The 26663-nt window shown below is 40.1% G+C and overlaps 5 protein-coding genes across 13 annotated transcripts; 3 read left to right on the plus strand and 2 right to left on the minus strand.

Annotated features, from left to right (window-relative positions):
• Positions 1-280: 280 nt before the first annotated feature.
• LOC137944429 (uncharacterized) lies at positions 281-3397 on the plus strand. The gene is made up of 11 exons (XM_068790119.1): positions 281-662; positions 901-1003; positions 1185-1198; positions 1431-1649; positions 1746-1817; positions 1918-2007; positions 2132-2170; positions 2241-2345; positions 2449-2614; positions 2691-2800; positions 3143-3397. Exons 1-11 carry the CDS (start codon positions 444-446, stop codon positions 3227-3229), a joined length of 1224 nt encoding a protein of 407 aa, XP_068646220.1. The 5' UTR covers positions 281-443; the 3' UTR covers positions 3230-3397.
• A 302-nt stretch (positions 3398-3699) lies between these two features.
• Positions 3700-4563, minus strand: LOC137943840 (beta-1,3-galactosyltransferase pvg3-like). Its single transcript, XM_068789272.1, has one exon. The coding sequence runs from the start codon at positions 4561-4563 to the stop codon at positions 3700-3702; it is 864 nt and encodes a 287-aa protein (XP_068645373.1).
• Positions 4564-5188: 625 nt separating this feature from the next.
• On the minus strand, positions 5189-8519 carry LOC137944972 (ALA-interacting subunit 1-like). Its single transcript, XM_068790804.1, has 8 exons — positions 8288-8519; positions 7261-7319; positions 7007-7081; positions 6797-6913; positions 6620-6690; positions 6140-6440; positions 5715-6004; positions 5189-5464 (listed from the first exon to the last, which is right to left on the minus strand). The coding sequence occupies exons 1-8, from the start codon at positions 8370-8372 to the stop codon at positions 5404-5406; spliced, it is 1059 nt and encodes a 352-aa protein (XP_068646905.1). The 5' UTR covers positions 8373-8519; the 3' UTR covers positions 5189-5403.
• A 282-nt stretch (positions 8520-8801) lies between these two features.
• LOC137944971 (pentatricopeptide repeat-containing protein At3g16610) lies at positions 8802-16304 on the plus strand. Of its 7 annotated transcripts, XM_068790798.1 has the most exons (7): positions 8802-11403; positions 11737-11860; positions 13361-13438; positions 13551-13988; positions 14709-15174; positions 15632-15830; positions 16053-16304. In XM_068790798.1, exon 1 carries the CDS (start codon positions 8819-8821, stop codon positions 11330-11332), a length of 2514 nt encoding a protein of 837 aa, XP_068646899.1. In that variant the 5' UTR covers positions 8802-8818; the 3' UTR covers positions 11333-11403; positions 11737-11860; positions 13361-13438; positions 13551-13988; positions 14709-15174; positions 15632-15830; positions 16053-16304. The 7 variants fall into 7 exon arrangements, with proteins under 7 accessions (XP_068646899.1, XP_068646897.1, XP_068646898.1 ...); XM_068790796.1 differs by having other exon boundaries at positions 13361-13988; XM_068790797.1 differs by having other exon boundaries at positions 13401-13988.
• Positions 16305-18038: 1734 nt separating this feature from the next.
• Positions 18039-26149, plus strand: LOC137944973 (protein argonaute 1-like). Of its 3 annotated transcripts, none has more exons than XM_068790805.1 (23): positions 18039-18162; positions 19469-20205; positions 20330-20538; positions 20660-20809; positions 20899-21032; positions 21585-21694; positions 21849-21955; positions 22068-22206; positions 22298-22414; positions 22623-22730; positions 22810-22881; positions 23087-23209; positions 23354-23513; positions 23607-23728; positions 23805-23942; positions 24058-24200; positions 24395-24457; positions 24544-24607; positions 24699-24834; positions 24956-25029; positions 25147-25241; positions 25361-25392; positions 25498-26149. In XM_068790805.1, the coding sequence occupies exons 2-23, from the start codon at positions 19471-19473 to the stop codon at positions 25695-25697; spliced, it is 3231 nt and encodes a 1076-aa protein (XP_068646906.1). In that variant the 5' UTR covers positions 18039-18162; positions 19469-19470; the 3' UTR covers positions 25698-26149. The 3 variants fall into 3 exon arrangements, with proteins under 3 accessions (XP_068646906.1, XP_068646907.1, XP_068646908.1); XM_068790806.1 differs by having other exon boundaries at positions 18039-18158; XM_068790807.1 differs by lacking the exon at positions 18039-18162 and adding an exon at positions 18370-18499.
• The last annotated feature ends 514 nt before the right edge of the window (positions 26150-26663 follow it).

Genomic DNA, 26663 nt, shown 5'->3' on the forward strand with positions numbered 1-26663 from the left:
TAATCCCCAAATGCGTTTTCATCACACTTTGATATCATGGCTATTTGGGTTCTTTCAGCTGTAGTTCGGTGCTTCTTCTGTTCTCCAATGGTCCATTCTCCACATTATCAGATCATGCTTTAAAAGAGAATTTTATTTACGATTGCAGTTCGCTAGCATGAAAGTCAACGAGAAGAAGCTGTAAACGGAATATGAATCTTTGGCTTGTAAGACAAAGACAAACGCCAGGAGTCACGGGTTGTGGAAGAACGGTGGAAGAACGCAGAGAACTTTTTTACGGGATCAAATTTGAATAACCAAAAAGATACCCACTACCCAACTGTAGAAATCGATCCATTAATTCACGCCTCTGTCGAGAAAAAAAGCTGCAACCCATCTTCACATTCCTACATATACAGAAGGCAAGCAGTAAAATCCCACTTAATATCATACGGGCTACAGCCATGTCGTCGTCTTCTTTGCCTCGAGTTTGTCTCTTCTTCTTCTGCTGCTGCTACTCTGTTTTTGTTGTCTTTGTTAAAAGTGTAGATGCAGCAGCTCCGAAGGGTCCGACTGGAAATGTCTCCCGGGTCGAAGACGCGGAGTATTTTCATATTTACTACGGACAGACCTTCAAGGTTGTTAAAAATGGAGTCGATGGCAAGAGCTATCTTCTTATCCAGGCAAGTTTTACTCTCTATTCAACAGAGCAGAAAACGCAGCTTTTCGAGTGGACTTATTAACCTGAAATGCTGGCTTCTGGTAGAGAATTCTACGCATGAATTTGGGCGTTTAAGTTCTTCTAGCTACGCACTGTATAGTTTCTTTGAAATGATCAAAAGGAATGAACATTCGCATAGACGGCATTGCTCTGTTTCAGTCTCACAGACTTTTTTTTTTTTTTGTGCTCAAAATGTTTAGGACAATACAAAAATGGCAACAAGAACAAAATATTGCACGGGAAGGATCAAGTCCTTTGTGGTTCCTCTGTTCAACTACTCCATTGATACTTCAGATTTTCCAGGTGATCCTTACAATGCCTTTCTTCAATTTTTTTTTTTTTTTTGTTTCATTTATTTAATTGATACTTCTCTGATCCTTACACTGCTAAATTTTAGATTTCTCTGGGTTAATTTCCTTTTTTTTTTTTTCATTTGTATGCCATTTGTTCTCTGATATAGTTGTTACCTTGTGGGTTTTTTCAGTTTCATTCTTTGAGGTGAGGACTGCTTATTGGTTTTCTGCCTAGTTTACTTGTTCAGCAGGAGGTTCTTTCACTCATTTCTTCCTTTTCATCCTCTCTAAATGACTAATTCTGTCAATCCGATCCTTATATTTTCTTGGAGAGCTTAAACCATAATGTGAAATTTCTATTTCCTGTCATAAATCGGAAATGAGAATGATTTGAATTGAGTTGGTTACTCCTGACTCTGGTTACTGGACACGCGCAGCTTCTGGGTTTGGTGGAGAGTTTGAAAGCAATAACATCTGATTCAATCACTTCTGAGTGCATACTAAAAGCTTACTCCGAAGGGAACATTGAGATTGTAAACAAAACTGATATGGAGAAGCTTTCACATTTCACAGCTCATTTTATAAGTCATTTTGATGGGCAACAGTTGTGCAATTTTGCCACCTTTCCGCCTTCCGAAGAGGATGCTCCCCTACAGGTAACTCTTTTAATTTTACAAACATGAGAAAAAATTTCACTTAGGGAATTCTTCCTGCCAAGTTTGAGCTGATTTTACTCGCTTGCATGGTGACAGAGAGCAGAGTGGATCAAGTACATAGGAGCTTTCATGAACGCTGAAGTAAGAGCAAACCAAGTCTTTGATGCAGTTAAGTAATTCAGGCAAAACCTTGTAAATCTCCTTTTCAACTGTCTTGGAAAATCTCTTTCCCTTGCTTGATTGGTTCTGACTTCTGGCTGTCTCTCAGGTGAAAGCAAACTATATGTGCTTGATGAACTCAGCAACAAACAGGACAACATCCTTCAAGTCTGTTGTGGCATGGCTTGAATACAAAGAGGTCACATTATGTTCTCCTATTTTCTCTTTCCTGGAGAGTACTTCGATTATTACATGTATATGTAGGAACAACTGAAATAAACTACAGCTGAATGCTGAAAACAAATCTTTGAACCCTTCTGCAGGGTATCTGGTCTTTTAATGAAGATGCTTACAAGTTGAAGGTAAAACTATTTGAAGATAATTTGCTATGTTGTCACTGGAATCTTGAAAATATTTATTCTTGGAATGCAGTTTGTGACAGATGCTGGTGGTGAGAATATTGATAACACAATAAGAAAGAATACTTACAATGCTTCAATTCCAGAAGAACTGGATGAACTCCATGCCATCTTAAGTGTAAGATTTCTGGTCATTATAAGAAGGTTCACTAAGAGAACAACTTTCTCAAAAATCCAGATAAATGAAGTTCCATATTACATTTCTCTTGTTTCTTTTACAGACTGTGGATGTTGTGATTGATGAAACGAATGCAGCAGATCCACAGACGTATAATCTATCAACATTTCTTGACAACATCAAGATAGAAGATGGGTCTTGCTTTTCTTTTCTCACAGGTCATAACCTCTGGAGATATGACAAGAGGATGAGGAGCCCCGGTAGCATTGGTAAGAAGAAGTCATTTTCCCATGAAAATGTATCATTAACACTTCACTGACAAAGTTAGTTTATTTGATTGTGAAGACTGGTTTGATGCTGGCATTGCCCAACCTCATTTGGTCTTAGCTGATCTACTCGAGGCCTTCTTCCCGACTGGGAACTACACAACTACTTATTTGAGAAACCTTGCCAAGGTGTGTTGCTCCTCGTTCTTTGTCTTCTGTACAACCTATACCTTAAAATTGTTTCTGATACATGTCCCAACTACACAAAAGCAAGCTATTATTCACCCATGAGCTCTGTAGAGGTGGACTTCAGGTGTGTGCTAAATCGTACTTTTGTTTGGCAAGCTCTCACTGTTAATGGAAGTCTTGTCAGCACTCTTATAACTGGTAATCAGAAAACTAGAAGAAGCAGAAATGATGCTTTGCCTTAGAATTTTCCCCTTGCAAAGCAAAAAAGAGACTGGCTTGTTTCCATATTTGAATTATTTCTGCGGATAAAGAGGAGAACTTGATAAATGTGTCTATATTCAGGAGGAGGAGGTCATTAGCATTGATCCACAGAAGTGCAACAGAGATAGTTCCCAACCGATGGAGCCAGTCATTATACCTTGTCAGTGATGCTAATATTTTAGTTATTTTTGGGTTTTTTCTCTTGTCCCCAAGCCAGCACATTTAGTTGGATTATTTTACTATTGATCAGAATTTTGCATTCGGAATTTGATGTATGAAAATATTAATTCATGAACTGACTACAAAACCCATTTAGTGTTGGGTTGATTTCGGTTTTATGCCAAAAAATTAACCATTTCAGAGGCCTATTGCTCAAGCTTATAAACTCGTAGAATACAAACTGAGTCTCGGCCCAAACACATCATGTTGAGTGCGGTTCCATTCTGAAAATGACTAACCACCTAGGAAACTTATTATTAAACCTTTGTAATTCATTAATTTTTCTCAGTGATTTTCAATTTAAAACTTTTCCCAATTGACCACTCAAAATACTTAGCACCCATCAAATATTGTTCTTTCTGTGAAGCAACTGGTGAATTTTAGAGCACAGAAAACAAAAGTGCATTCATGTCTGCAATTCATTCAATATGATAAAGCTTAGAGGGCTTCAGCCCGTTGGTAACATTGAAAAACCTCAGTACATGCAGCCACCTATCCCAGCTCTTCAGCCGGTGAACGGCAATGGTCTCCGGTATTAGCTCATGCGAGCATCTGCCATTAGCGCCTGGATAATCGTACATCCCCGGCTTCTCACTGAACCTGTTCTTCGCCTTCTTCCCCATCTTCAACCACTCCCCGACCATCTTATCCTCCGGCCCCACCGTGTTATTCGCTGGAATATCGGACCCTCCGATCCACTTCACCAGGTCCCACGACAACAAGAACCCCATCCCAGACATGTACTCCACGAACGGGTTCTTGCTTGCGCAGGGAATGACGAATCCGTAATACAGATCACTCCGGCTCAACCCTCTGAGCGAGCTGGCTAATGGGTCCAGTCTGATGTAGACGTCGTCGTCGGCTTTCATCACGTAGTCGTAGCTGCGGGCGAGGATGGTGGGGAGGGAGGAGAGGTAGGTGTAGGTCTTGCCGGAGTTCATGTTCTCGGTGCAGTTGAGAATGATGATGTCATCGAAGCGGAGGATCTCGAGGGCGATGAATGTGCGTTGATCGTCCTTTGTGAGGTTGCAGAACACGAACTTGACGTGGATTTGAGCGAATGGTGAGGACTGGGTGCCGTAGACTAAGCGGAGGAAGTGGCGGCGGTCGTAGAAGTCCGGGCGAGTAAGGATTCCGATGAGAAGGCTGAATTCTGGCGACGAAAAAACAGGAGTAAAGGCTACTGGTTCGCCGGTATTTGGGTGGAAGCCGAAGAAGAAGCGGACGAGGGAGACGAGAGCTAGGAAGGGTAATGCAGCGAAAATCAGCCATTGCCACCGCATTCTTTTGTTTCTCTTTCATTTGCATTACTGGGTTTTGGATGACATATTGAACCAGAGAAGGTTCACAGTTTCACACTGTTCTCGTTTTCGAATTGTTTCAGTTATGTTGCTCTTCTGGTGTGATTCATGGCAGCCATTACTCGTGTTCGGAACTGGAAATAGCATCTACCAGTGTAACAGTGAACAATGCGAAAAGTGAAATCGCCTGAGAAGAAATCATAAAAAGCCAATGAATGAAAAGTGGTTTCAATATGCACAATTTGAGGTTTTCATTTTAGAAATTCATCCGAATGGATTGATCACTTAATGGTAACATATTCTTCCTTCTTTTCCTTAGCCACCATCAAATCAGAGCTTCGCAAATCAGGCAAATCGACTGTGTTTTTTAAGGGTAGGCTGGGGTTCAGAGGCATGCAGTTGGGACTCATCTTAGACTCGGTTTGAATCAACTTAACTTGACAAACAATCAGGCCAACTGAAGAACAAGCCGAACTCATTCTTTCCAACTCAGTTTAGAGTTCAGGTTAATCTGTTAGTATCGGTCAACTAACCCAGATCAGCAGAATTGGATTGGATTTTCAGGTTTTCAATCCCAGTCCCAGGATCGGATTGCAGAACCATTGGATGCACAACTTAGTAGACTATTGTTTGTTCTTGAGAAAGAAAGACTGAGAATCCTACAAAATTTGACGTGCCTCAACCATCTTTTAGCAAGCTGTAATGCTTTAAACATTTATATACATTTCAAGTCCTTAAAAATGAGCAATTGCATATCTGGATGGAATTTATATAGAAGGATCTCTCTTAAAGACATGGATGATGCAGAAACAGGGAGCGTCTTTAGTTCATAAGCCCTGCAGGATTTCTGTTCCAAGACAAGAAGGATGGATCTCCAAGAGGCCTGCAGAGAAAACGAGAAAAAGAAAAAACTCAACTTCATATAAAATACAAAATCACAAGTGATAATGAAACACAAGAAGGCAACAGATTGTGGTATAGACTTTCTAATGAGAATCGATAACGGTTCATCATACTCCCGAACAGAATCAAGACAATACATGTTACAGGAAAAGTAACAGAGAAGAAAATTAGAAAACCATTTTGTACCTATTAATATAAAAAGGTAGCTTTAGCTTGACTAAGTCACTCACCTTGGCCGGAGCAAGTAAAGAACAATGAAGGCTATTGCCAAAAAGAGGCACAACGCACCAACAGTGAGGTATGCAATCCCAAGGAAATCATTCCTTCCACCAATCCAACTTGTAGTTGAAAGAACTAATTTCTTTTTTCCGCCGAAGCTGTAAGTGTTATAATTGTTTTGTATAATGACAGTGACTTCCTCTCCGGCTTCAAGGTCCTTGTCTATTTTCCCGTAGAGCTTTCTGAAAGTAGGAAGTGCTGCTGTCCGCATCCAGACAATAAGATCCTCTTGTTCGCTCAACTGTTACACAGAGCGATGAAGGGATCAATGAAGGAATAGGAAACATAAAACACATACACACAAAAACTGCTCCAACCAGTGAAAAGAAGGGGTGCAAGAACTTGTATAAAAAAAGAAAAAAAATAGCAAACATACTGGTTTGCTCTCATTAAGTTTGGCACCGCCAATAAGGCCTCCACTCTGGAAGTTCTTAGGATACACATCACTCCCAAACTTATGATCCTGATCACTCTTCCAAGCTATGTCCTTCTTGCTCACTTCTAGCACCCTATTACTCACTGAGAAACCATAAGTGTCATTGAACAAGCTCCATGCAATTAGACCACAAGGCACAATGGCTGCCCTATCTGAAGTGGTGCTTTCTGGATCACAAGTTTTAGTGTAATTCTCATCTCTCCTATACCTCAACTGTTTGTCACTTCTGCTCTTGACATATCTGAAAGAAGTACAGAGGGCATTCAGTCTAAAGATCACTACTGATTCAATAAATTTGAGAAGTTCACTTGGTTTCTGAACATTTAAAGAGCAGGACCACAAGAAAATAGAAGGTAGATGAAATTATGTATGGTGAGCAGAGAGATTAAGCTGGTTTTAAAAGAAGCAAATCTCGATTACCGACGATGGTTCTGGTAGAAGTTATCAAGTTGATAATAGACATAGATAGGACTGTTCATAAGCTTTGGCACCTGAAAGGACATATAACCAAGAGAAATAGATCCTTAGAATAGGACAAAATGAAAGCCTAAAAGAATCATGTTTCTGGAAAATAAAAAAACAAAGAGAAAAACTTACAGTCAAAGTTCTAATGCAGGTCTTATTAGTTGTGGCACTCTGTATATATCCAAGCTTATCTTCACGCAGATTTTCAGGAATGCAATCTGTATCATACTGGTCGACAACCTCAACCACCTAATGACCAGCATAGAGGTAACTGCCACTAGATAAGTATATTCAAGCGAAACAGGCAACCTGAGACTTTATCAGAAAAAGGAAGAGATATACCCGTTGTGACGCAGACAAGGATGCAAGACCAACCGGGATGAAGAAAATACCAATAACAGTGAATGTTGCAATCACCTAGTCCAGAAGAAGAAAAAAAAAGGAGCAGGTCATCAGAGAACAAGTTTCTTTCAAAGTTGAATATGAAAATAAATGGAATGAATAAATTTTACTCCTTATTCTTGAGATTTAGTGAGCTCCATGAAAAAACTTATATGACTTAGACACATGTTCATCAAAAGCAAATTCAAACTTACCCATCCCGGTGTTAGAATTGGTTTGCAGGCAGGAAGCTCTTGCTGTGTAAACCTGGAATCTGGAATAAGGAAATGTAATTGTTGGAAACTAACATGTTGTTAGGAGCAAATAAAAAGAAGGAACAAAGCATATCCATCTGATGGGCCAGGGAACCACAAGAAAACAATGTTAGCTTCAATTGACAAGAACAAAATGCAGGAATGTGAATATGTAGCCTAAATAACCTCTCAAACTTAACCTCTATGAATATGACTATGTTCCGAGTAAAAATATTTCTTTTTTTTCACTTTTTTTCAGAACAGGCAACATGGGATAAAACCTGAGGCTACGTGGATGGAAGCATCGAGTTGGAGCAAAAAAAAAATAAAAAAAAAATCCAGTCACATTGACGCTACACAACCATTCTCTGTGACAGGAAATTTTTGAAAACATAAAAAAATGCATTGCGTAATAAAACTGGTTGACGACATACTTCTTTATTTCAAACTAAATATATTATATTGGGGTGGTTGAGAAACCTATGAAAGAGATAAAAATCAAGCTCTTAGCTGCAAATTTTATTCCTAAGCGCGTTGAGAAATACGATCCCATGCATTCATTTTTTATGGCCTCACGATGATATAAAACTTATCCAACAACTCATTATTGCAACAATTTATTCAAATTGAAAGATCGAAATGTGAACAGGGTGAGAAGTATTAAAAAATAACAGCAAACTACAAAATAGAAGATTGCAGGATTTAAAAATCTACACAACAGTTTTAAATCGTAACCAGCTGCTTTCGTTGTCCACCTATCCATATTGCTTACATACCCACGCATGTTCTTAAACAAAAGTCCTTTTTTTTCAATCGGGAAAATAGAGATAAGGAAGATCAACAACTAAAAACCTATTTCAAAAATCAACAACTAAAAACGAGGGAAATTTTCTAAAAAAAGAGAGAGAATTCAAAACCCCGTCATTTAAAAGGAAATAAAAATAAATAAAAAATAAAATTCAGGATTAGAAACTAAGAAACTACGTACATTTAGGTTTGTTGGAATTCCGCTTCGCGGCAGAAGCATCTGCAATTCCTTCGCTTCCGAAACTCGCAGCTGCCTTCGGAGTCATCTTCAAAATGCAAGGGGAGGCGAAAGATAAGCGGGAATTAAGAGAGTTTTCTCACATTCGCATTCTTGTTTTCTCCTCTTGCATTTTCCTTTTCGCGTCTCCGCTCACTCTGGTTCGGTTTCTTTTTCCCGTTCTGATCTTCGAGAGAATCGGTGGTGGAGCGAAACGGTAGTTCGCACGCGCGGTGGCTCTAGAAGAGGCACTGTTTTTATATCCGAAAATACCCTCATCAAATCATAGAATACCGACAAACTTTCCTAATTGGGCCTTTGTTTCATTTGGCCCTCATTTCTCAAAAGGCCTTAGAAATGCACCACGAAGCCCAACTAAGGTTGGCAACGGATCAGGCCCACATCGCGTGCATCGTTTTCCCTCCGTGACGCACTACAGTGGGAGCCCGCTGAAAATCAAATCTTCTCCTTAGAATGGTCGAATTATGACAGGAGATGGTCTCCTTGAAGCACCTTATCACTGACAAAAGCTTTCGTCGCGGACTTCATTTTCATGGTAAGTCCAGAAGTATCAAAAATGAGGTTTCCGTTAAATCCCTCCCGTATATAGAATTTGATGTCGGAGAAGCAGTGAAGCAGCTGGAGTCTGCCAAAAACGTGAAAGTTGATACGTATGCTTCGGTACTGGAAACTTGCGCCCGCTCAAAGTTGCTTGAAGAAGGCAAGGCAGTTCATCACCATATGCTGAAAAATGGCTCCACAATTAGAAAGAACCCATTGTTGCTTGAGAAGGTTGCGTGCATGTACATTAATTGTGGAGAGATTGAGCTTGCTCGCCTTGTGTTTGATGAAATCCGAGGACCCAGTATTTTTATGTGGAATTCGATGATAAGGGGTTATGCCTGGAATGGACCCTTTGAGCGAGCTATTGATCTGTATGATCGGATGGTACATTTAGGTGTTAGACCAAACAAATTCACGTTCCCATTTGTTCTCAAGGCCTGTGCTGCTTTGCTTGCATTAGGCGATGCTAAGAAGATTCATAGGCATGCCAAAAGCACGGGTTTTGATTGCGATCTTTTTGTTTCTACTGCGTTGGTCGATTTGTATGCCAAATGTGGGTGTTTGGATGACGCGTGCGACGTGTTTAATAAAATGCCCCAAAAAGATGTCGTTGCATGGAATGCCTTGATAGCAGGTTCTGTTCTGCACGGATTATACAATGATGCCATAGATTTGGTTTTCGAAATGCTGAAGGAAGGAACAAGTTTGAATTCTTCAACAGTGGTTGCAATTTTGCCTGCTGTGGGCATGGCTAAGAACTTGCTCCAAGGGAAAAGTATACATGGTTATTGTATAAGAAGGCGTATTAGTACTTGGGATGTGCTTTTGGGAACTGCACTTTTGGATATGTATGGAAAATGTGAATGCTTAGACTACTCTCAGAAATTTTTTCAGTTTATAAGAGCTAAAAATGAGGTAACTTGGAGTGCCATGATAGGAGTTTATGCTCTACATGACAAAATGGCGGAGGCATTACTAGTGTTTGGAAAACTGGTGAATGAAGAATCTCTTAATCCAACTTCTGCTACATTGTCAACGATTCTTAAAGCATGTTCAAAGTTGACGAATTTGAACATGGGGACACTGGTACATGCATACTCAGTTAAATCTGGTTTTTTTTGGGATATAACAGTGAGAAACTCTCTTCTTTCAATGTACTCTAAGAGTGGAGCTCCAAATGATGCAATAAGGCTTTTTGATGAGATGGAGGTAAAAGATACTGTTTCATATGGTGCAGTTATCTCTGGATGTGTACAAAATGGGAATGCACAGGAAGCTTTACTAATGTTCCGAAAGATGCAATTGGGTGGCACAGAGCCTGATATTGCAACAATGGTGGCACTTATTCCAGCTTGTGCACATGTAGCTGCTTTAGAACATGGAAGGGCCAGTCATGGCTTCATTGTGGTTAGTGGTTTTGCTTGTGAAGTGTCAATTTCAAATTCACTGATTGACATGTACTCCAAATGTGGTAGAATTGACATGGCAAGAGAAGTTTTCAACAGAATGCCTGAATGTGACATTGTTTCCTGGAATGCAATAATTGCAGGATATGGTCTTCATGGGCTTGGATTTGAAGCTCTCTCTCTTTTCCACAATATGCACAGTAATGGTCTAAAGCCTGATGGTGTGACATTTATCTGTCTACTAAATGCATGTAGTCACTCAGGACTTGTTATTGAAGGGAAAAACTGCTTCTGTGAGATGGAGCAGCATTTCAAGATTGTTCCTAGGATGGAACACTATATCTGCATGGTTGATCTTCTCGGCCGTGCGGGGCATTTGGATGAGGCTTACAAATTTATCGGAGCCATGCCTTTTGAATCAGATATACGGGTGTGGGGGGCATTGCTTGGTGCTTGTAGAGTTCATAAGAATATTGAACTGGGTGAAGAAGTGTCAAAAACAATTCAGAAGCTAGGACCAGAAGGAACTGGGAATTTTGTTTTGATGTCTAATATATACAGTGCTGCAGGGAGGTGGCATGATGCAGCAAATATTAGAATTCTGCAAAAAAATAAGGGGTTGAGGAAAAGCCCAGGAAGTAGTTGGATTGAGATTGATAGAACTGTTCATGCATTTGTTGGAGGAGATAGGTCCCATGCTCAAACTGTATCAATATATGCAAGACTTGAGGAATTGCTGGGAGAAATGAAACGGCTGGGTTATGAGGCCGATACTACTTTTGTGCTGCATGATGTAGAAGAGGAAGAGAAGGAACACATTCTTCTATACCACAGTGAAAAATTAGCCATAGCATTTGGTATTCTTATGTTAGCTCCTGGCAAACCCATTATTGTTACTAAGAATTTGCGGATTTGTTCAGATTGTCACACTGTAATAAAGTTCATTAGTGTGATCACTAAGAGGACCATTACCGTAAGAGATGTCAGTCGATTTCATCATTTCAGTTATGGAAGCTGCAACTGTGGAGACTTTTGGTGATGACTCTGACAGAGTATGACCAAAAACAGACTGAATTTGAGTTGAGGACTTTGGTCACTGCAGCTGAGAAGGTAATTCGGATTGACTATTATATCAGGGATCTTTGTTGGCACTTATCTTTGCAACTGCTTGGTGGTGCATTGTTATTTTCTCTTTGGTTAGAGCTAGTTAAATCTGTTTTTCTTCTTTTTGCATCAGGATTTCCATTTATTTGGTCAGATATATCTTATGTCTTATCCGTCAGGGCTTGAACTAATCTTAAATTGGTATTTACATGAAATTCTGACAAAGTGAATCCACTAACATATCAAGCACTTCGAGTCAAATAGGATGAGAACACTATGTGATCCCAATAGGATAGAAATTTCCTACTGATAGAATAGCCAAAATCTTTTTCTTTGCAGACGAGAAGCATATATGCTCTAACGGAGAGGAATATATTCAATTGAAAAATCCTAGCAGTGAGCAAAGTAAGCACAGATATAGCTGAAAGTAGAAGGAACTCAGCTAGATGTTTTCACAAGATATGTGAGTATTCAGAGTCTCTTATTACATTGTGAATTTTTTTTTGGTTACTGCCTTACTGGTGCCTATTATTTAACAAGAATAAAGTTTGTATATTTTCTTATATCATGATTTTTATCACCAGACATGTAAATGATTATATTTGATAGAAGAACAAGGTAGAGTTACTGTTGTACTCTTTACTTTTTATCTTTCTGTTTTACCATTTGTACTACCTGTAGTTCTGTTATTATCATTATATCTTTTCCTGATGTAACTACCTGCACTTGTCTATATATAAGAAGTATGCCCAGATAACATGGGTTATCTGGCCAAAATTCTTTATGGTATCAGAGCTCTATCACCTGAGCTTCTTTGAGGTTGATTATAAGCTTTCTTGTCCCTTCCATGACTTCCATTTGAGATTCATCATGTACCTCTTGTATGTCTCTTACTTCCGCTTCTACTTCTTCACTTTTCTCTCTTATATGGCCTTGGTAGTGGTTCCTCTCACCCCTATGATGCCAATGTTGCTGCTATAACCATGCATATGCCCCTTCCTACGTTTACCGTATTGCTTCCTCTATTACTTAATCAAGAGCTGACGATTCAACAACATACCTCAAGTGCTGAGTTTGTGAGTACTTTAATTACTGGACAGGGCCTAAATCCTTAGGTTCATGGAGGAAGAGAAGGAAGGTATGGTGGCGGTCATGTCAGAGGAGGGAGGACTGCTGGCCGTAGCCCTCCACAGCAGTCATCTCAGCCTAATAATCATGTGTCATCTTCTAATAATGATGCCTCTTAGCAACTTTTCAATTCCATGTCAAATACTTGTGTTCAGTGTCAGATCTGTGAAAATTCAATCATAGTGCTATGTCTGGTGGATAGATTCAATCACGCATTTGTGAATGACGATCTGCCATAGTCATTTGCTGGCATGTCCTTTGGAGATGTTGTTGAAGAGGCTTGGTACCCAGACATGGGAGCTTCTAATCACGTGACTGCAAATTCTGTTCACTGATATTTGTTGGCAAACCATATTTCAGTTTTGAAAAGATATTTGTTGGCAAACCCTATTTCGGTTTTCACTAGATATTTGTTGGCAATGGACATCTTCTTCCCATCACTGATGTTGGTCATTCTGTTCTTCATGCATCTTCCTCAGTTAAGCTTAATAATGTTAATTGGTCCCTTCAATTAATAAAAATCTTCTTTCCATACATCAATTCTGTTAAGACAATTAGTGTAAAATGGCAGCTCTTCAACTCTCTTACAATCATTGATTTCTACTCTGCAAAGCGAGTTTGCTACGAAAGATCTTGGTTTGTTGCATTTTTTCCTGGTGTGGAGGTTGTTAAGCAGAACTCCTTTTTACTTCTCACTCAATGAAAATATGTTTTGTAATTAGTTGAGAAGTTTAATATGCTGAATTGTTAGTTTTGTTCCACACCTCTTGCTGTCTATACTTGACTTTCTGCACATGATGGCCATCTTTAAGACTGTCCCTCTGAATATCAACAGGCTGTGGGTGTTTTACAATATCTGACTTTTTCATGGCCAGATATCTCTTATGCCGTCAATCTTGTCTCACAGTTAAAGGTCTACATATTATGAAGCGAATCCTTCGGTATCTCAAAGGATCTTTATACTTTACATATTATAAAGTCTCACACTCCGTGTAATCCAATTCAGTTTGGCCTGATACTTGCAGGTCTACTTCTGGCTTTTGTATATTTCTTGGTTCAAATTTGTCAAGTTGGTCTTCAAAAAAAAAAAAAAAAAAAAACTATCTCGAGGTTCTCTGTATTGTTGCTTCCATTGCTGATTCAGTCTTATATACAAGTGGCTCCTTCAAGACCTGGATTTTCCTCTACCTACTCCAGTGACACTCCAGTGTGACAACATCATTGCAACATATTTGGCAGCCATTCCTGTATTTCATGCTCGGACAAAACATATTGAACTAGACTAACATTTTATTCTCGAAAAAGTGTTAAATGGTGACCTTATTCTCAAACATATTCCTTCAGCCAATCAGATTGCTAATGCGTTCACAAAATCCATCGGCACTTGTTTTCAGCAGTTGCGAAACAATCTTTACATCTTTTCCAAGAAGGTTCCGATTATGGGGGGCTGATAAAATAACAAAGTTGAGTTACGGTTCTACTTTTACTTTTTATATTTTACTGTTTTACCATTTGTACCAGCTGTAATTCTGTTATTAAGTCATATCTTATCCTGATGTAACTCCTCAAACTTGTCTATAAATAGGATGTATTCTCATGCAAAATGGGTTATCTGGCAAAAATCCTAGAGGAGCTTGTGCTTTTCAGGCACACACTCCAATGCAGTCTTTGCTGCTTCTCCTCTCTCAATTTCTTCTCTCTTTCTCTCAAATCTTCTCTAGTTTCTTTCTTTTCTATTTTTATATAAATAAAAAAATACAGCATAGGTATCAGTTATACAGTTACATAAATCTTATACACATACAGACAACAGTAACCAACACTAACAATTTGATCAACTCCTATATGAACAGACCATAAGATCTTGAGAGCTCCATTAAATGCCACTAAAGCTAATTTACTATTAGTTGCAGACAGACTTTTATTCCGCAAGGAATGGCTATTCCTGCTAAGGAAAGAAAAGTTTCATTTGTTGTTGATGCTTGTTTGCTTAATACAATATCTATTAGTGCAATCATACATCCTTTCTTTTGCAGTCTAATTGTTGCTAAGTCGACATTGCATTACCACAATTTGTGCATTACTCAATCTATCTCTATAGTACATTTTCATAAACAGGTGCTTCCAATCTCCCTTAAATTTTCCTTCATAATTGTTTTGTTTTCGCATATTGTTTCTACTAGGACATCTGCCTAGTACCACCAGTGTGTCATTGAGTGGATGCCATTGCAGATGATGATTACTTGGAAGACGAGATGCTCAGAGAGGAGGACTTCCCATGTTTCTGTACATCACAGACAAAGATATCTTTGTCTTTATATATTCCTTGTGATGTACTTGAAGGCTCAGAATCTATCTCAAGGGAAAGGAGTCAGTTTCACGTTTCTCTTGTCAAAATTGTCTGGAGAAGGGAAACCCAGAAACCATCCAGCCCGCTCTTTCAATTTACAAAATACTACAATAGGAAATACTAAATTAAATGTTTATAATGTCTATATGCACAGGTTACCTTTGACCATTATCGTGCTTTTGAGCTCTGTTTTCGAGTTCTAAAGCAAGAGCCCGTTGCTAAACTCATGGTGAAGATTGGAAAACTTGTTAGCGGCTCCCCCATTATTAGAGTGCAAACTGGAACACTTGTTACTATCGGTAAACCTTCTCTCTACTCTCTGTTTTAAATTGATGATGAGAGCTCCCTTCCATCAATGGCTCACATTGGTCTTATGGTAGCCAGTTTTATTTAACTTCTACTCCAGCAAGAATACAGATTACATGCACTCATTTCTGTAGAGTTTCTAAAGCAGCAATAATTTCTCTGAAACACAACCCGGTAAGTTGTACAGCAGTTTCCACTTTTGCTCTCGTGTGACTGAAAATTGATTCCAAACGATAGTACTACTACATGTGCACTGGAAGACCAATAATGACAGCAGAGGCGTAGAGTAAGGTAAGGGAACAGTCCTACAGGGCTTGGACTCGTGTCCATTCTCGGCTAGCCTCCAAAAGGAGAATTTACCTGTCACTGTTTGTTTAACTTTGTTAAGGAAGGGCACCCATGACCAAAGATCAAGATGGGTTTTTAAATAGTTGGCTTTGTTTCTTTCAGGAGAGGTCATCTTCTGTACTTTTCATGGTGTCAATGACCCTACCAGTGGATCAAGGCAAAGCGAGGTATGCTTTTGACGATGAAAGGACCATCCTTTGCGTAGCAGATAATTATGCACTGCTCCACCATCTCTTCGATCGATGGAACTCCCAGACAATATCTAGTGGACAACCGGTCTCTTTTCCCCATTTTGTTTCAGGTTTGACTGCTCACTGGCTTCTCTCCAGAATCTTTTTAAAGAAACTCAGCTCCCAGATTCAGCTGATGGATAGAAGAATGACTTGGCGGTAGAAGCTAATGCACCTGGCTTTTAGCCTTTTGTGAATTTTTTTCTTTTCTTCTGCTGCTGCTGGAGCATTTCTATTAGCATTCCTGTTCACTCTTATCTGACAGTCTCTCACCGTTTGATTTTCTGGTGCAGCTACCCTTTAACCTCTGGTAGAAGCAGATTTATCACCCAAATGATTGATGGACCTCTGGTTAGAAGGAGAAGAGCTTAGACAAGTCTAGCCCATTTTAATAATAAATCTTCCCCACCAATCAAATCATGATCTCATTCATATTGTATGATTTACGGCAAAGTAGTAGTCAATAGTAGTCATGATCTCATTCATATTGTATGCTTTATCCCCCTCTAAATGAACAACCACCTTGAGTGGACCCCATCGAATTAAAGTCCACTCTCCGTGATCACTGTGATTACCGATGAACTCGTGCGACGTACGTCCAGTATCGTACATGTGCTAATAGTTGTCAGTGGGACCCATCGGCCCCACTCTTCTTTATCGTTATATGTGTATATATAAACTTCAATCTTATTATATAAAAAATACATCGTTTAATTAAAAAGGGGACCCACACATGCACGAGAAAGAAAGGAGCTAACATATGTCACTGAACCCAATTGGGTGCATTTTTCCACCTTTTTTGTAATGGACATGCACACATACGGGTGGACACGAAGCAAAAGGCAAATAAAATGTGCCAAACCTAATCTTATCGTCCTTGTATTATATTAAAAGCAACTTGATGAGAAGACATCCCTTTTGCTTTTTTCCCTTTGGCTTTTACATTTATTAACGCTTTTGTAGGGGTGGCTGATTTTTTACCTTGGTTCGGGCGACGAGCCAAATGACCCAGGACTCACATGTGTGGCACCGTGCCAATGTTCCACAGCCATATGATGGGCAACCGGGCAAGCCCCATTAACGTTTTAACTGAAGACGTCATATTTACCGACTTTTTTTTTATTTTTTATTTCAATGGTTTCGGATAGCCGTGGGGACATGGGAGTCCACGATTCGGGTCGTGGGTAGTTCGAGAAGCTTCAAAAGCTGCGGTAATGGGCGTACGAATGTCGGTGGTCTCCACCATCCCGAAGAGTACGGTCATCCTGTCGAATGAAGATTCGACACGTGGTTTGTAACCGTTAGTCGTCAGCGTCAACGGGGCCCACTCTGCTTTTTTCCTTGTCCGCGTTTCTCTCCGCCCTTGACCCGACGAGAAAATGAAACCACTTGAAGATATCGTGCTTTGATTAGACGCCGCCCGTGACCGGACTGAACCCGCTTAAAGAAAACGCAATTAAGAATCATTAAAGGAGGCTGGGAGGGAATAAGGTTTGGAGGGGGTCAGATTCTTATCCGCTCTTTTTCTATCCAAAAGCAAAATAGCCTAATCAGCGTAGCCGCAAGTGCGCCACTGCCTCGCAGTCTCCACTCAGTCCTCAGCCGATTAGCCACTCAAGCCGACAACTATTAACAAAAAACCCACTCTCTCAGCCTGATTTATTTATTCGGCGCTTAACGACTCGCTTCCGGCTGATATGACTACGACGCGCTGCGTTTCGATGCCAGTGTACGGCTCACTGTCACTGACGTGGCAGACGCCGAAAGGGACTCCCTCTTAGTTGGTTGCGCTTTTCTAATTATAGCCGCAATTCACTAATTATTTTCCACCATCTTTGTCACACTCTATGCGTTTCTGTATGAATTGACTAAAATGCCACCACCTGCTAATTTTCGCCAAGTATGATCGAGGGCATGATCGTCAGTTTCTGCTAATCCTATTTAGTGCCGCTGTTGTCTCCTAATGATTCGGAATGGCTTCCGAGAGACTCATTTATCAGGAGATCCCCAATCTTGCCACAGATGAGGACAGAGAGAGGATCATGATAGTGTCTTAGTTGATTCTCATGTGAAGAGAAGGAACGGATACGTGAAATCGCTCTCTTTTAGGCAGCTACGCCGGCTGCCAATCATGCGAGCGACGATCAAGGAAGTGGCGGGAACCCGGCAGTGGGAAACGCTCTTTGTGGTGGCTCCCGCTCAACGGGACTGCTATAGGGCGCCACGTAGCATCGTGGACTTCTCTTGTCGTTTTCGAAGTGCTGGCGATTTATAAGCACGCGCTGTTTTACACGGTTACGGAAGGGGAGTGGGGCGATGCTTGTGTCCGCTGATTAACGGCATTCCTAGCAACTGCTTGAGCGAGGCCTCCGAGAGCAGCGGTCTTCCGATTGTTGTCTGTAGGTAACTGCAGCATTTCTCTCCGTCTGATTTACGCGTTTTTTGATCTCTATACTCACCGCGGTGGAATGGTTTTTACTTGGCTTTTTTGTTTGCGGTGATTTTCTTTTTCTTTCTTCGTTTGGAGTTTTGCTTGTTTTTCTACGGATCTGGTACTGTGTTTTCCTGAAGGTATTGATGTTTGAGTTTGATCTGATGTTAATTTTCTGCCTTTGGAATGTTGGTAGGTTTTCTCTCACATTTTTAGAGTTTTATTTTCTTGAAGTTCCTTTTTCTGGCGTTGGTGAAGGGAAGGGAGGATTTGTGTGAATCATCTGTAGTTTCTGTTGGTGCATTACTGGTTGGTTATCGTTCCCTTTGATCTTATCTATTTATTTCTTCGTCTGTCTGTCTGTCTCTCTCTGTCTGTCTGTTTCTTTTTCATTTTTTTTCTTTGTTAGGGTTTAACGTTGGAGATTCACTTGCAAGGTGCTTGGTTTCACTTCCGCTTGTTTTAATGGTGACGAGTGTGTGGATATATCTATTATTTGTGCTTATTTGGCTTTAGTTGCACTATTTAGTATTGAGACTGTAGATCGGCGCGTTCTTTTCTGGTTGATCCGATCTGCATTTTATGGTTGCAGTGGTTCTTCCTTTAGGGTTTTAGAGGACTGGTTTGCGACTTTTCCTCCGCCGTCATTTTTAAGTGGTTTATACGTGTTTAAGTGGTCTTTGTAGATTTTGGATTATCTAAGAGATTTTTGTGTTTCTTCGGTTTCTGCAGTATCAGTGCTCGTATTGTCGTGTTTTCTGATCTCGATGTTGCATTAAATACGTTCCTCCGTGATTTTAGGGTTTTGCTTCCTGTTAATCGGTCTGCGCATTCATAAAAACCAAGTGTATTCGTCATTGGCCATTTTCATCTTTGCATCCAAACTATTTTTGATTTGTGCGTCTATATCTACTACTTCTGACGCACCTCAAACCCCCCATGGCAGCATGACTTTTACTAACTACCCTACCAAGCTCTTATCTTGTACTTGTTGCCTTTGGGTTTGTTGGTCAATTATGTAGGAACTTCGATGCAGGACAGATTATGTCAATATATGTTGTTTTAGGCCGTGGTTCTTTCCTCTTCTGTGTATTTCCAGAGCAATTTGAATTACCTGGGATTTTGTTTATTTGTTATTTGAAAGGATGTGTTACTGCTGCAATGTGGAATGTCCTTTTGCTATGGAAATCAGTCACCGTCTACGTTTACGTGCAGCTGAAAATTTAAGCTTATAACTCGCATAAATTTTTTCTCATGTTTTTCTGTTTTCATGTCCAGTAATGGGTAGAAAGAAAAGAACTGATCCAGGCTCCACCAGTCAGGGTTCTGAACAAGAAGCAACTGCCGGTGCTAGTCGTGGTACTCAGCGGCCACTTGAACAGCGAGCTCCTGCACAGCCTGGGTATCAAGGTGGAAGGGGTGGTGGTCCTCCTCAGGCCCAACATCAGGGACATCAGGGAGGGGGTCGAGGGGGGGGAGGTGGATATTATCAGGGTCGCGGTGTATATCAACCACGCGGGGGAGTGGCACCTCAATCAGGTGCCCCCCCATCAGAGTACCAGGGGCGAGGTGGTTATCAGTCCCGTGGAGGGCCAGCACCACAATTTGGCAGCTTCCCATCTGAATCTGGTGGGAGACGTGGGGGCCGTGGCAGTGGTAGTGCTGTTGGTGGACATGGTAGTGGTCCTTCCCCTAGGCCTTCGGTTCCCGAGCTGCACCAAGCTTCCCAGCAATATTTGTCTGGAACACCCTCTGGCACTCCTTCACAGATCAGTTCGGCTGGTCCGTCAGGAGGGCAAGGCCTGATGCAGGTTACTCAGCAAGTTGAGCAACTCTCTCTCCAGCCTGCAGGTAGTTCTAGCCAGGCCATCCAGCCTTTGGTTCCATCTGCTGGTTCTAGCAAATCCTTGAGATTTCCTCTTCGCCCTGGCAAGGGTAGCAGCGGAATTAAATGCATTGTCAAGGCAAACCATTTCTTAGCAGAGCTTCCAGACAAGGATCTCCACCAATATGATGTATGTTTTTTTTTGTTTTTGTTTTCTACTCTCTTTTTACCGATATGATGTATGTTCTTCTTGTTTTCCCTCTTTATAATTGTGTATCTATACCTGCTTTTGGAACCTGGTTATGTTGAATTAGGTAACAATCACTCCCGAAGTTACATCACGAGGTGTGAATCGTGCTGTAATGCAAAGACTGGTTGAGCTTTATCGAGAATCGCATCTTGGTGGATGGCTTCCAGTTTATGATGGTAGAAAAAGTCTATATACTGCAGGGCCTTTACCATTTACATCAAAAGATTTTCAAATTCAGCTTTTGGATGAGGATGATAATCAAGGTGGTGCTAGGTGCGTACATGCTCATCATACTTTGGTTTCTGTTATACATGCATATCACTAATTTATTATAAAAGCTTTGAGTCTCTTGTTGTCATACCCACCCTGCTTTTTTGAATGTCTTGTGCTTCAGAAGAGAGAGGCAATTCAGGGTAGTCATAAAATTTGCTGCACGTCCTGATTTGCATCACCTAGGAATGTTTTTGGAAGGGAGGCAGGCTGATGCTCCCCAAGAAGCTCTTCAGGTGCTTGATATAGTACTGCGTGAGCTTCCAACATCCAGGTGCTTTTTCTATAAAAAACTCATCTACATATTTGGCTTTCATCATGTGTTTCATATTGGAATATGTCCTGATTTTTGTGGTTCTCTAGGTATTCACCTGTCGGTCGTTCATTCTACTCCCCTGATCTGGGGAGAAGGCAACCTCTTGGCGAGGGTTTAGAAAGTTGGCGTGGTTTCTACCAGAGCATTAGGCCTACCCAGATGGGATTGTCCCTGAACATTGGTATGTAATATTGTTTATGCTGTAGTATTGTTTGTAGCTGTCCTGTACTAGCCTCTTTGTCTGGTATATATTGTTTTACATCATTAGGATTACATGTAAAAATGTGTTTTCTGATTCTACTCTTGATGTTAAACTGATATCTGTCTTTAAATTTTTTGTGTTATTGCATGAATATGTATGCCCTACTATTGCTGTTTAACTTTTTTACTAACAGCAAAAGAAACGCTCTTCTGTCTAATTTGTAGCAAGTTTAATGTATTTTTATAACCAACTAGAATTCATGTTGTTCATCAAATTTATTTACTACCATTTATTCTTAATTTGAGAGTCTACAGCCAATATTGTGAATGTTAAGCTGATGTGCCATCGTTTTGAAATTTTCTCTTTCACTAATAGTTGCCCTCTGCAGACCTGTCAAATTTGTTGCAAGTTGATGTAAAATAGAAACTGTGTTGTTCTTTAACTTTATTTATTACCATTTATATCTCAATTTGAAAGTCTAAAGCCCCCTGCTGGTTTGCCATCCCCACTGATTTTGCTTCTACCCTTTAGACATGTCATCCACCGCCTTCATTGAACCACTCCCAGTCATTGACTTCGTGACTCAGCTTCTCATAAGAGATGTGGGTGCCAGGACTCTTTCTGATGCTGATCGTGTTAAGGTGTGCATTTACTTATATTATTTCTTTACTTTGTGTTTAGTTTTTTTCTTTGTATTTAATACACTATTTTTGGCTTAGTTGATATGATCCAGTGATAACATCGTTTGCGAAATGAGTCATAGTTATCTGAGTTTGTACATTTACTAATTTACAGATTAAAAAGGCACTAAGAGGTGTCAGAGTTGAAGTTACTCACAGAGGAAACATGCGGAGAAAATACCGCATATCTGGTTTAACATCACAACCAACAAGAGAACTTACGTATGTTTTCTCTTTCTTGTATATCTATGTCATGATGGTTGATAATTTGGCACATTGTGTACTGATATATTTGTTGATTCACTTTTTCTTTTATTTTGATTACTGTACACAGGTTTCCAGTTGATGACAGAGGTACAATGAAGTCAGTTGTTCAATATTTCCAGGAGACGTATGGGTTTGTGATTCAGCACACTAACTGGCCATGCTTGCAAGTTGGCAATTCACAGAGACCAAACTATCTCCCCATGGAGGTTTAACTCACATTGAAAAACTCTTTGACTTCTTATGTTACTGTTCTTGTGTGCTACCTGGTCGTATGTTGATGCGTTTTCTGATTAGCAGGTGTGTAGGATTGTGGAAGGGCAAAGATATTCAAAAAGGTTAAATGAGAAGCAGATCACTGCTCTGCTTCAAGTTACCTGCCAGCGTCCACATGACCGTGAAATGGATATATTACAGGTGCTCTATTTTGTGCTTGTCTTTTTAATTACTGTATCTAATAGATGCTGCAATTATGTTGTTTTCATTTTTTTTCTGTGCATGTGTGTGTTGTCTGTATTTCTTCTGACTGATTGAAGCTTTGACACCTCTCTATAAATGTTATTCCTGTTGTATCTTTTCTTCTGTTTTTGGTTTCTAGTTCTTACGTTATTCTTAATCTTTGCAGACCGTTCATCATAATGCATACAGAGAAGATCCATATGCAAATGAGTTTGGCATTAGAATTAGCGAAAAGCTTGCTCAAGTTGAAGCTCGCATTTTACCTGCTCCTTGGGTATGTAAACTATGGCTTTTGCATTGGTTTCAGCTTCTTGATGTGGAATGTCTCCTAATTATTTCCATTTGTTTTTCAGCTGAAGTACCATGAGACAGGAAGAGAGAAAAATTGCTTGCCCCAAGTTGGTCAGTGGAATATGATGAACAAGGTAGAGCTTTTGATGTAGTTTATTCTTTTTGCCTGTTTTTCAAGTAGTACGCAGTTCCTTTGATGTTTTCATGTGGATTAATTGTTTTTTTATTGGTTCTCTATGTTATTGTTCATTTTGTCCGCACTCCTTTGTTATTATGTCATGTTGGGAACTTTTTGCAATCACCTCCAGTTATGTCTGACAATTTTTTTCTTAATTGTAGAAAATGGTCAATGGAGGAACTGTGAACAACTGGATGTGTATGAACTTTTCTCGTAATGTTCAAGATAGTGTTGCACGTGGATTTTGTCAGGAACTTACTAAAATGTGTATGATTTCTGGCATGGTATGTTCCAAATGGTCATTCTGCTTGAACTTATACTATATTTTATGCAATAAAACCCACCCAATTTTTTTTTTTAAATCTACTTACTCTTATTCTGGTATTTGTATATCAAAGGTTGTTCACTCTTTTCTTGATTTCTTTTAGGCATTTAATCCTAATCCCATTCTGGAGCCCTACTCTGCTCGGCCAGATCATGTTGAGAGGGCGTTGAGAACCCTTTATCATGATGCCATGGCTAAACTTGGTGGCAAAGAACTGGACCTGCTGATTGTAATATTGCCTGATAATAATGGCTCTCTTTATGGTACCAGTGAACTTATCCATTGCATGCTTTAAGACATTTATATTTACCTAGGTGATTTGAAGTTTATATCTTGGCTTTTTTGCTTTTCTTTAGGTGATCTGAAGAGGATTTGTGAGACAGATCTTGGTTTGGTTTCGCAATGCTGCTTAACAAAGCATGTATTTAGGATGAGCAAGCAATACCTTGCAAATGTTGCACTTAAAATAAATGTCAAGGTAGGTTTCATATATTGATTAGAGTTGGTATATAAATAGATTTTTATCATTGTTTCCTTTTCTTTGATGTGAATAGGTTGGGGGTAGGAACACTGTGCTGATGGATGCATTGTCAATGCGAATTCCACTTGTTAGTGATACACCCACTATTATTTTTGGAGCAGATGTAACTCATCCTCATCCTGGTGAAGACTCTAGCCCGTCAATTGCAGCGGTATAAACAAGTGTCCCCCCCCCCCCCCTCTGAGTTCTGTTTCACTTTTTTGTCTTTTGGATTGTGGCCTCTGTCTAACTTGGTTGTTGTTGTCTGTGATTCAACCTAATACTAGGTTGTGGCATCCCAAGATTGGCCGGAGATTACAAAGTATGCTGGTCTAGTTTGTGCACAGGTCCATCGCCAAGAGCTCATCCAGGATCTTTTTAAAACCTGGCAGGACCCTGTCCGTGGAACTTGTACTGGTGGAATGATAAAGTATGATTTTTGTCTGTGGTTCCCTTCCTATTGGCTTTTTTAACTCCAAAATCAAGTTGCTGTTAATTGTTTGTTCAACTGGCCTTGTCTTTTAGCTCACTTGGTTAAGTTTCTATTTTTGCTTTACTTCAAATTGGAGGTTCATGTGCTTAATGAATAGAAAGCTAAATGGAAATGTTCTCTGACTGATCCAGGGACCTTCTAATTTCCTTCAGAAGGGTAACTGGTCAGAAGCCTCAGCGGATTATCTTCTATCGGTAACTTAATACTCAGATATTTCCATGGTTATTAAATATGTGGCAATCGTTTTTCCATGCTTTGATGTGGTTGTTTCGTGTTTTAGGGATGGAGTGAGTGAAGGCCAGTTTTATCAGGTGCTACTCTATGAATTGGATGCAATTCGGAAGGTAATAGCTAAAGTTTGGTCATATGTTTTCTTTGGTATTTTGGTGCTGTAATATTCCTGAGTGTTGTTCTGTTGTTTTTTTTATTACTCAGGCATGTGCTTCTTTAGAACCAAATTATCAGCCTCCAGTGACCTTTGTGGTAGTCCAAAAACGTCACCATACTAGGCTATTTGCCAACAACCACCATGATCGGCATGCAGTTGACAGGAGTGGAAATATTTTACCTGGTAAGTTTTGCTCTGCTATGCGATTCACCATGATTTTGGTAAAGATGTAATATATGTTCCATACCCTATTTGGTCCATGTCATAATTGTTGTTGCAATAAGCCTGCCTTTCCACATTTCAGGAACTGTGGTGGATACCAAGATTTGCCATCCTACTGAATTTGACTTCTATCTGTGCAGTCATGCTGGCATTCAAGTAATCAAATTTATTCTTTTATCTTTAGTTTTTTGAAGGTCTTTTAAGATTGGCTATGTTTTTAATCGTAATAGAGATATTGTTTCTTTATGACTGATGATGAAAGCGTTAACGTAGGGCACGAGCCGTCCTGCACACTACCATGTTCTGTGGGATGAGAACAAATTTTCTGCTGATGAACTTCAATTGCTGACCAACAATCTTTGCTACACGTAAGAATCAGCAGTCACCAGCTTATTTAAGTTTTTCCCTGTTGTTGTTGTTGTCCTAGAAGACATTGCGTATTTCTTGTGTCCATTATTATTATTATTATTATTTTTCTATATTGCAGGTATGCGCGATGTACTAGATCTGTTTCAATCGGTGAGTTGTTTCGCCTGGCTTATCCCTAGTTGGTCAGCATTATGGATAATATGGGATTTGTATGGGGTTTGAGAGGCTAATTTTGTTTTTTTTGTGGTAACACAGTGCCGCCAGCGTATTATGCTCATCTTGCTGCCTTCCGGGCACGCTTTTACATGGAGCCAGAGACTTCTGACAGTGGCTCCATGACTAGTGGTGCAGCTGGCCGAGGTGGTGGGCGAAGTTCACGGGTCCCTGGAGGCGGTGCAGTTAGGCCACTACCACCTCTAAAGGACAACGTGAAGAAAGTGATGTTTTATTGCTGAAATGTTGTGATGCCAGTAAAAATAAGATACTAGTGCTTTTTATTTAATAGTCCCGAGTGTTGTGTGTACGTACAGCTGATACTGAGAAACCTCATGTCTACAACTGTCCGCGTAGCTGTTAACACCTTTCCGTTGAAAAACAAGGGTGTTGTTCATGGCTATAATGTCAGCTGTGAATTGGCATGAGCGGTGGTGGTGTATGGACGTCTATGTCATCGACCTGCTCGAGGTCATGGTCGAAAGGAGACGCCCATAAGCGGAGGATCCCATTTTCTGTCTTGAATGGGATTCGTAAGATGTGGGTGCTTTGTGTTCAGAATCGGCTCTAGTTCTTGATTGCATTTCGTCCCTCGAACATCTGGTATGACTCTATTTAATGAAATCAGTTCTAATTCTACCTTGTAGTGGGTATTTAAAGAACTCACCACAAGGATTTGAGGTGTTATTGACAATCCTTGTTGCTACATCCTGCGAAGCATTTCCTCCTCCGTTGTTCTAACTTGATCCAGAATGTAGAGAACCTGTTCAAAAGACAAGAAGTTACCCCTGTACACGTTTGATCCATGTTTATCTCCTATCTAGTCTAATTTGTCTGTAATTTCCTGCTCTCCAGTCTCTGGTAAAACCCAAGTACATCTGCTTGGCCCAAGTATCCTTGTGGGAAGAAAAAATAACTACACTGAATGTTTTGGGGGACTCTGCTGAAGAATTTCTCCACATTTGCAGGATCCATCCCAGTTCTTTAAACCTGAATTAAAGCATGACTCATCATTCAAAATCGTATTTAATATGGGGTCGGAATCAAAAGACATTGTGGGTTTAACTCGCCTCGAGTTGATGGTAGGGTGTGTCAGTCAAAGTTTGGTTACTAGATCCTTTGTCTCATTGATCATAAGATTCTGCAGATTAAGAAACATGAACCAAGAAAGAAAATTGTTAATACGGGTGCTAAAATTTGAATTTCTA

Source organism: Aristolochia californica, unplaced genomic scaffold (assembly GCF_029961685.1).
Source record: "Aristolochia californica isolate CCGP_79_NKW_82.1479 unplaced genomic scaffold, dmAriCali1.0.hap1 SCAF_11, whole genome shotgun sequence".
Classification (NCBI taxonomy): Eukaryota; Viridiplantae; Streptophyta; class Magnoliopsida; order Piperales; family Aristolochiaceae; genus Aristolochia; species Aristolochia californica.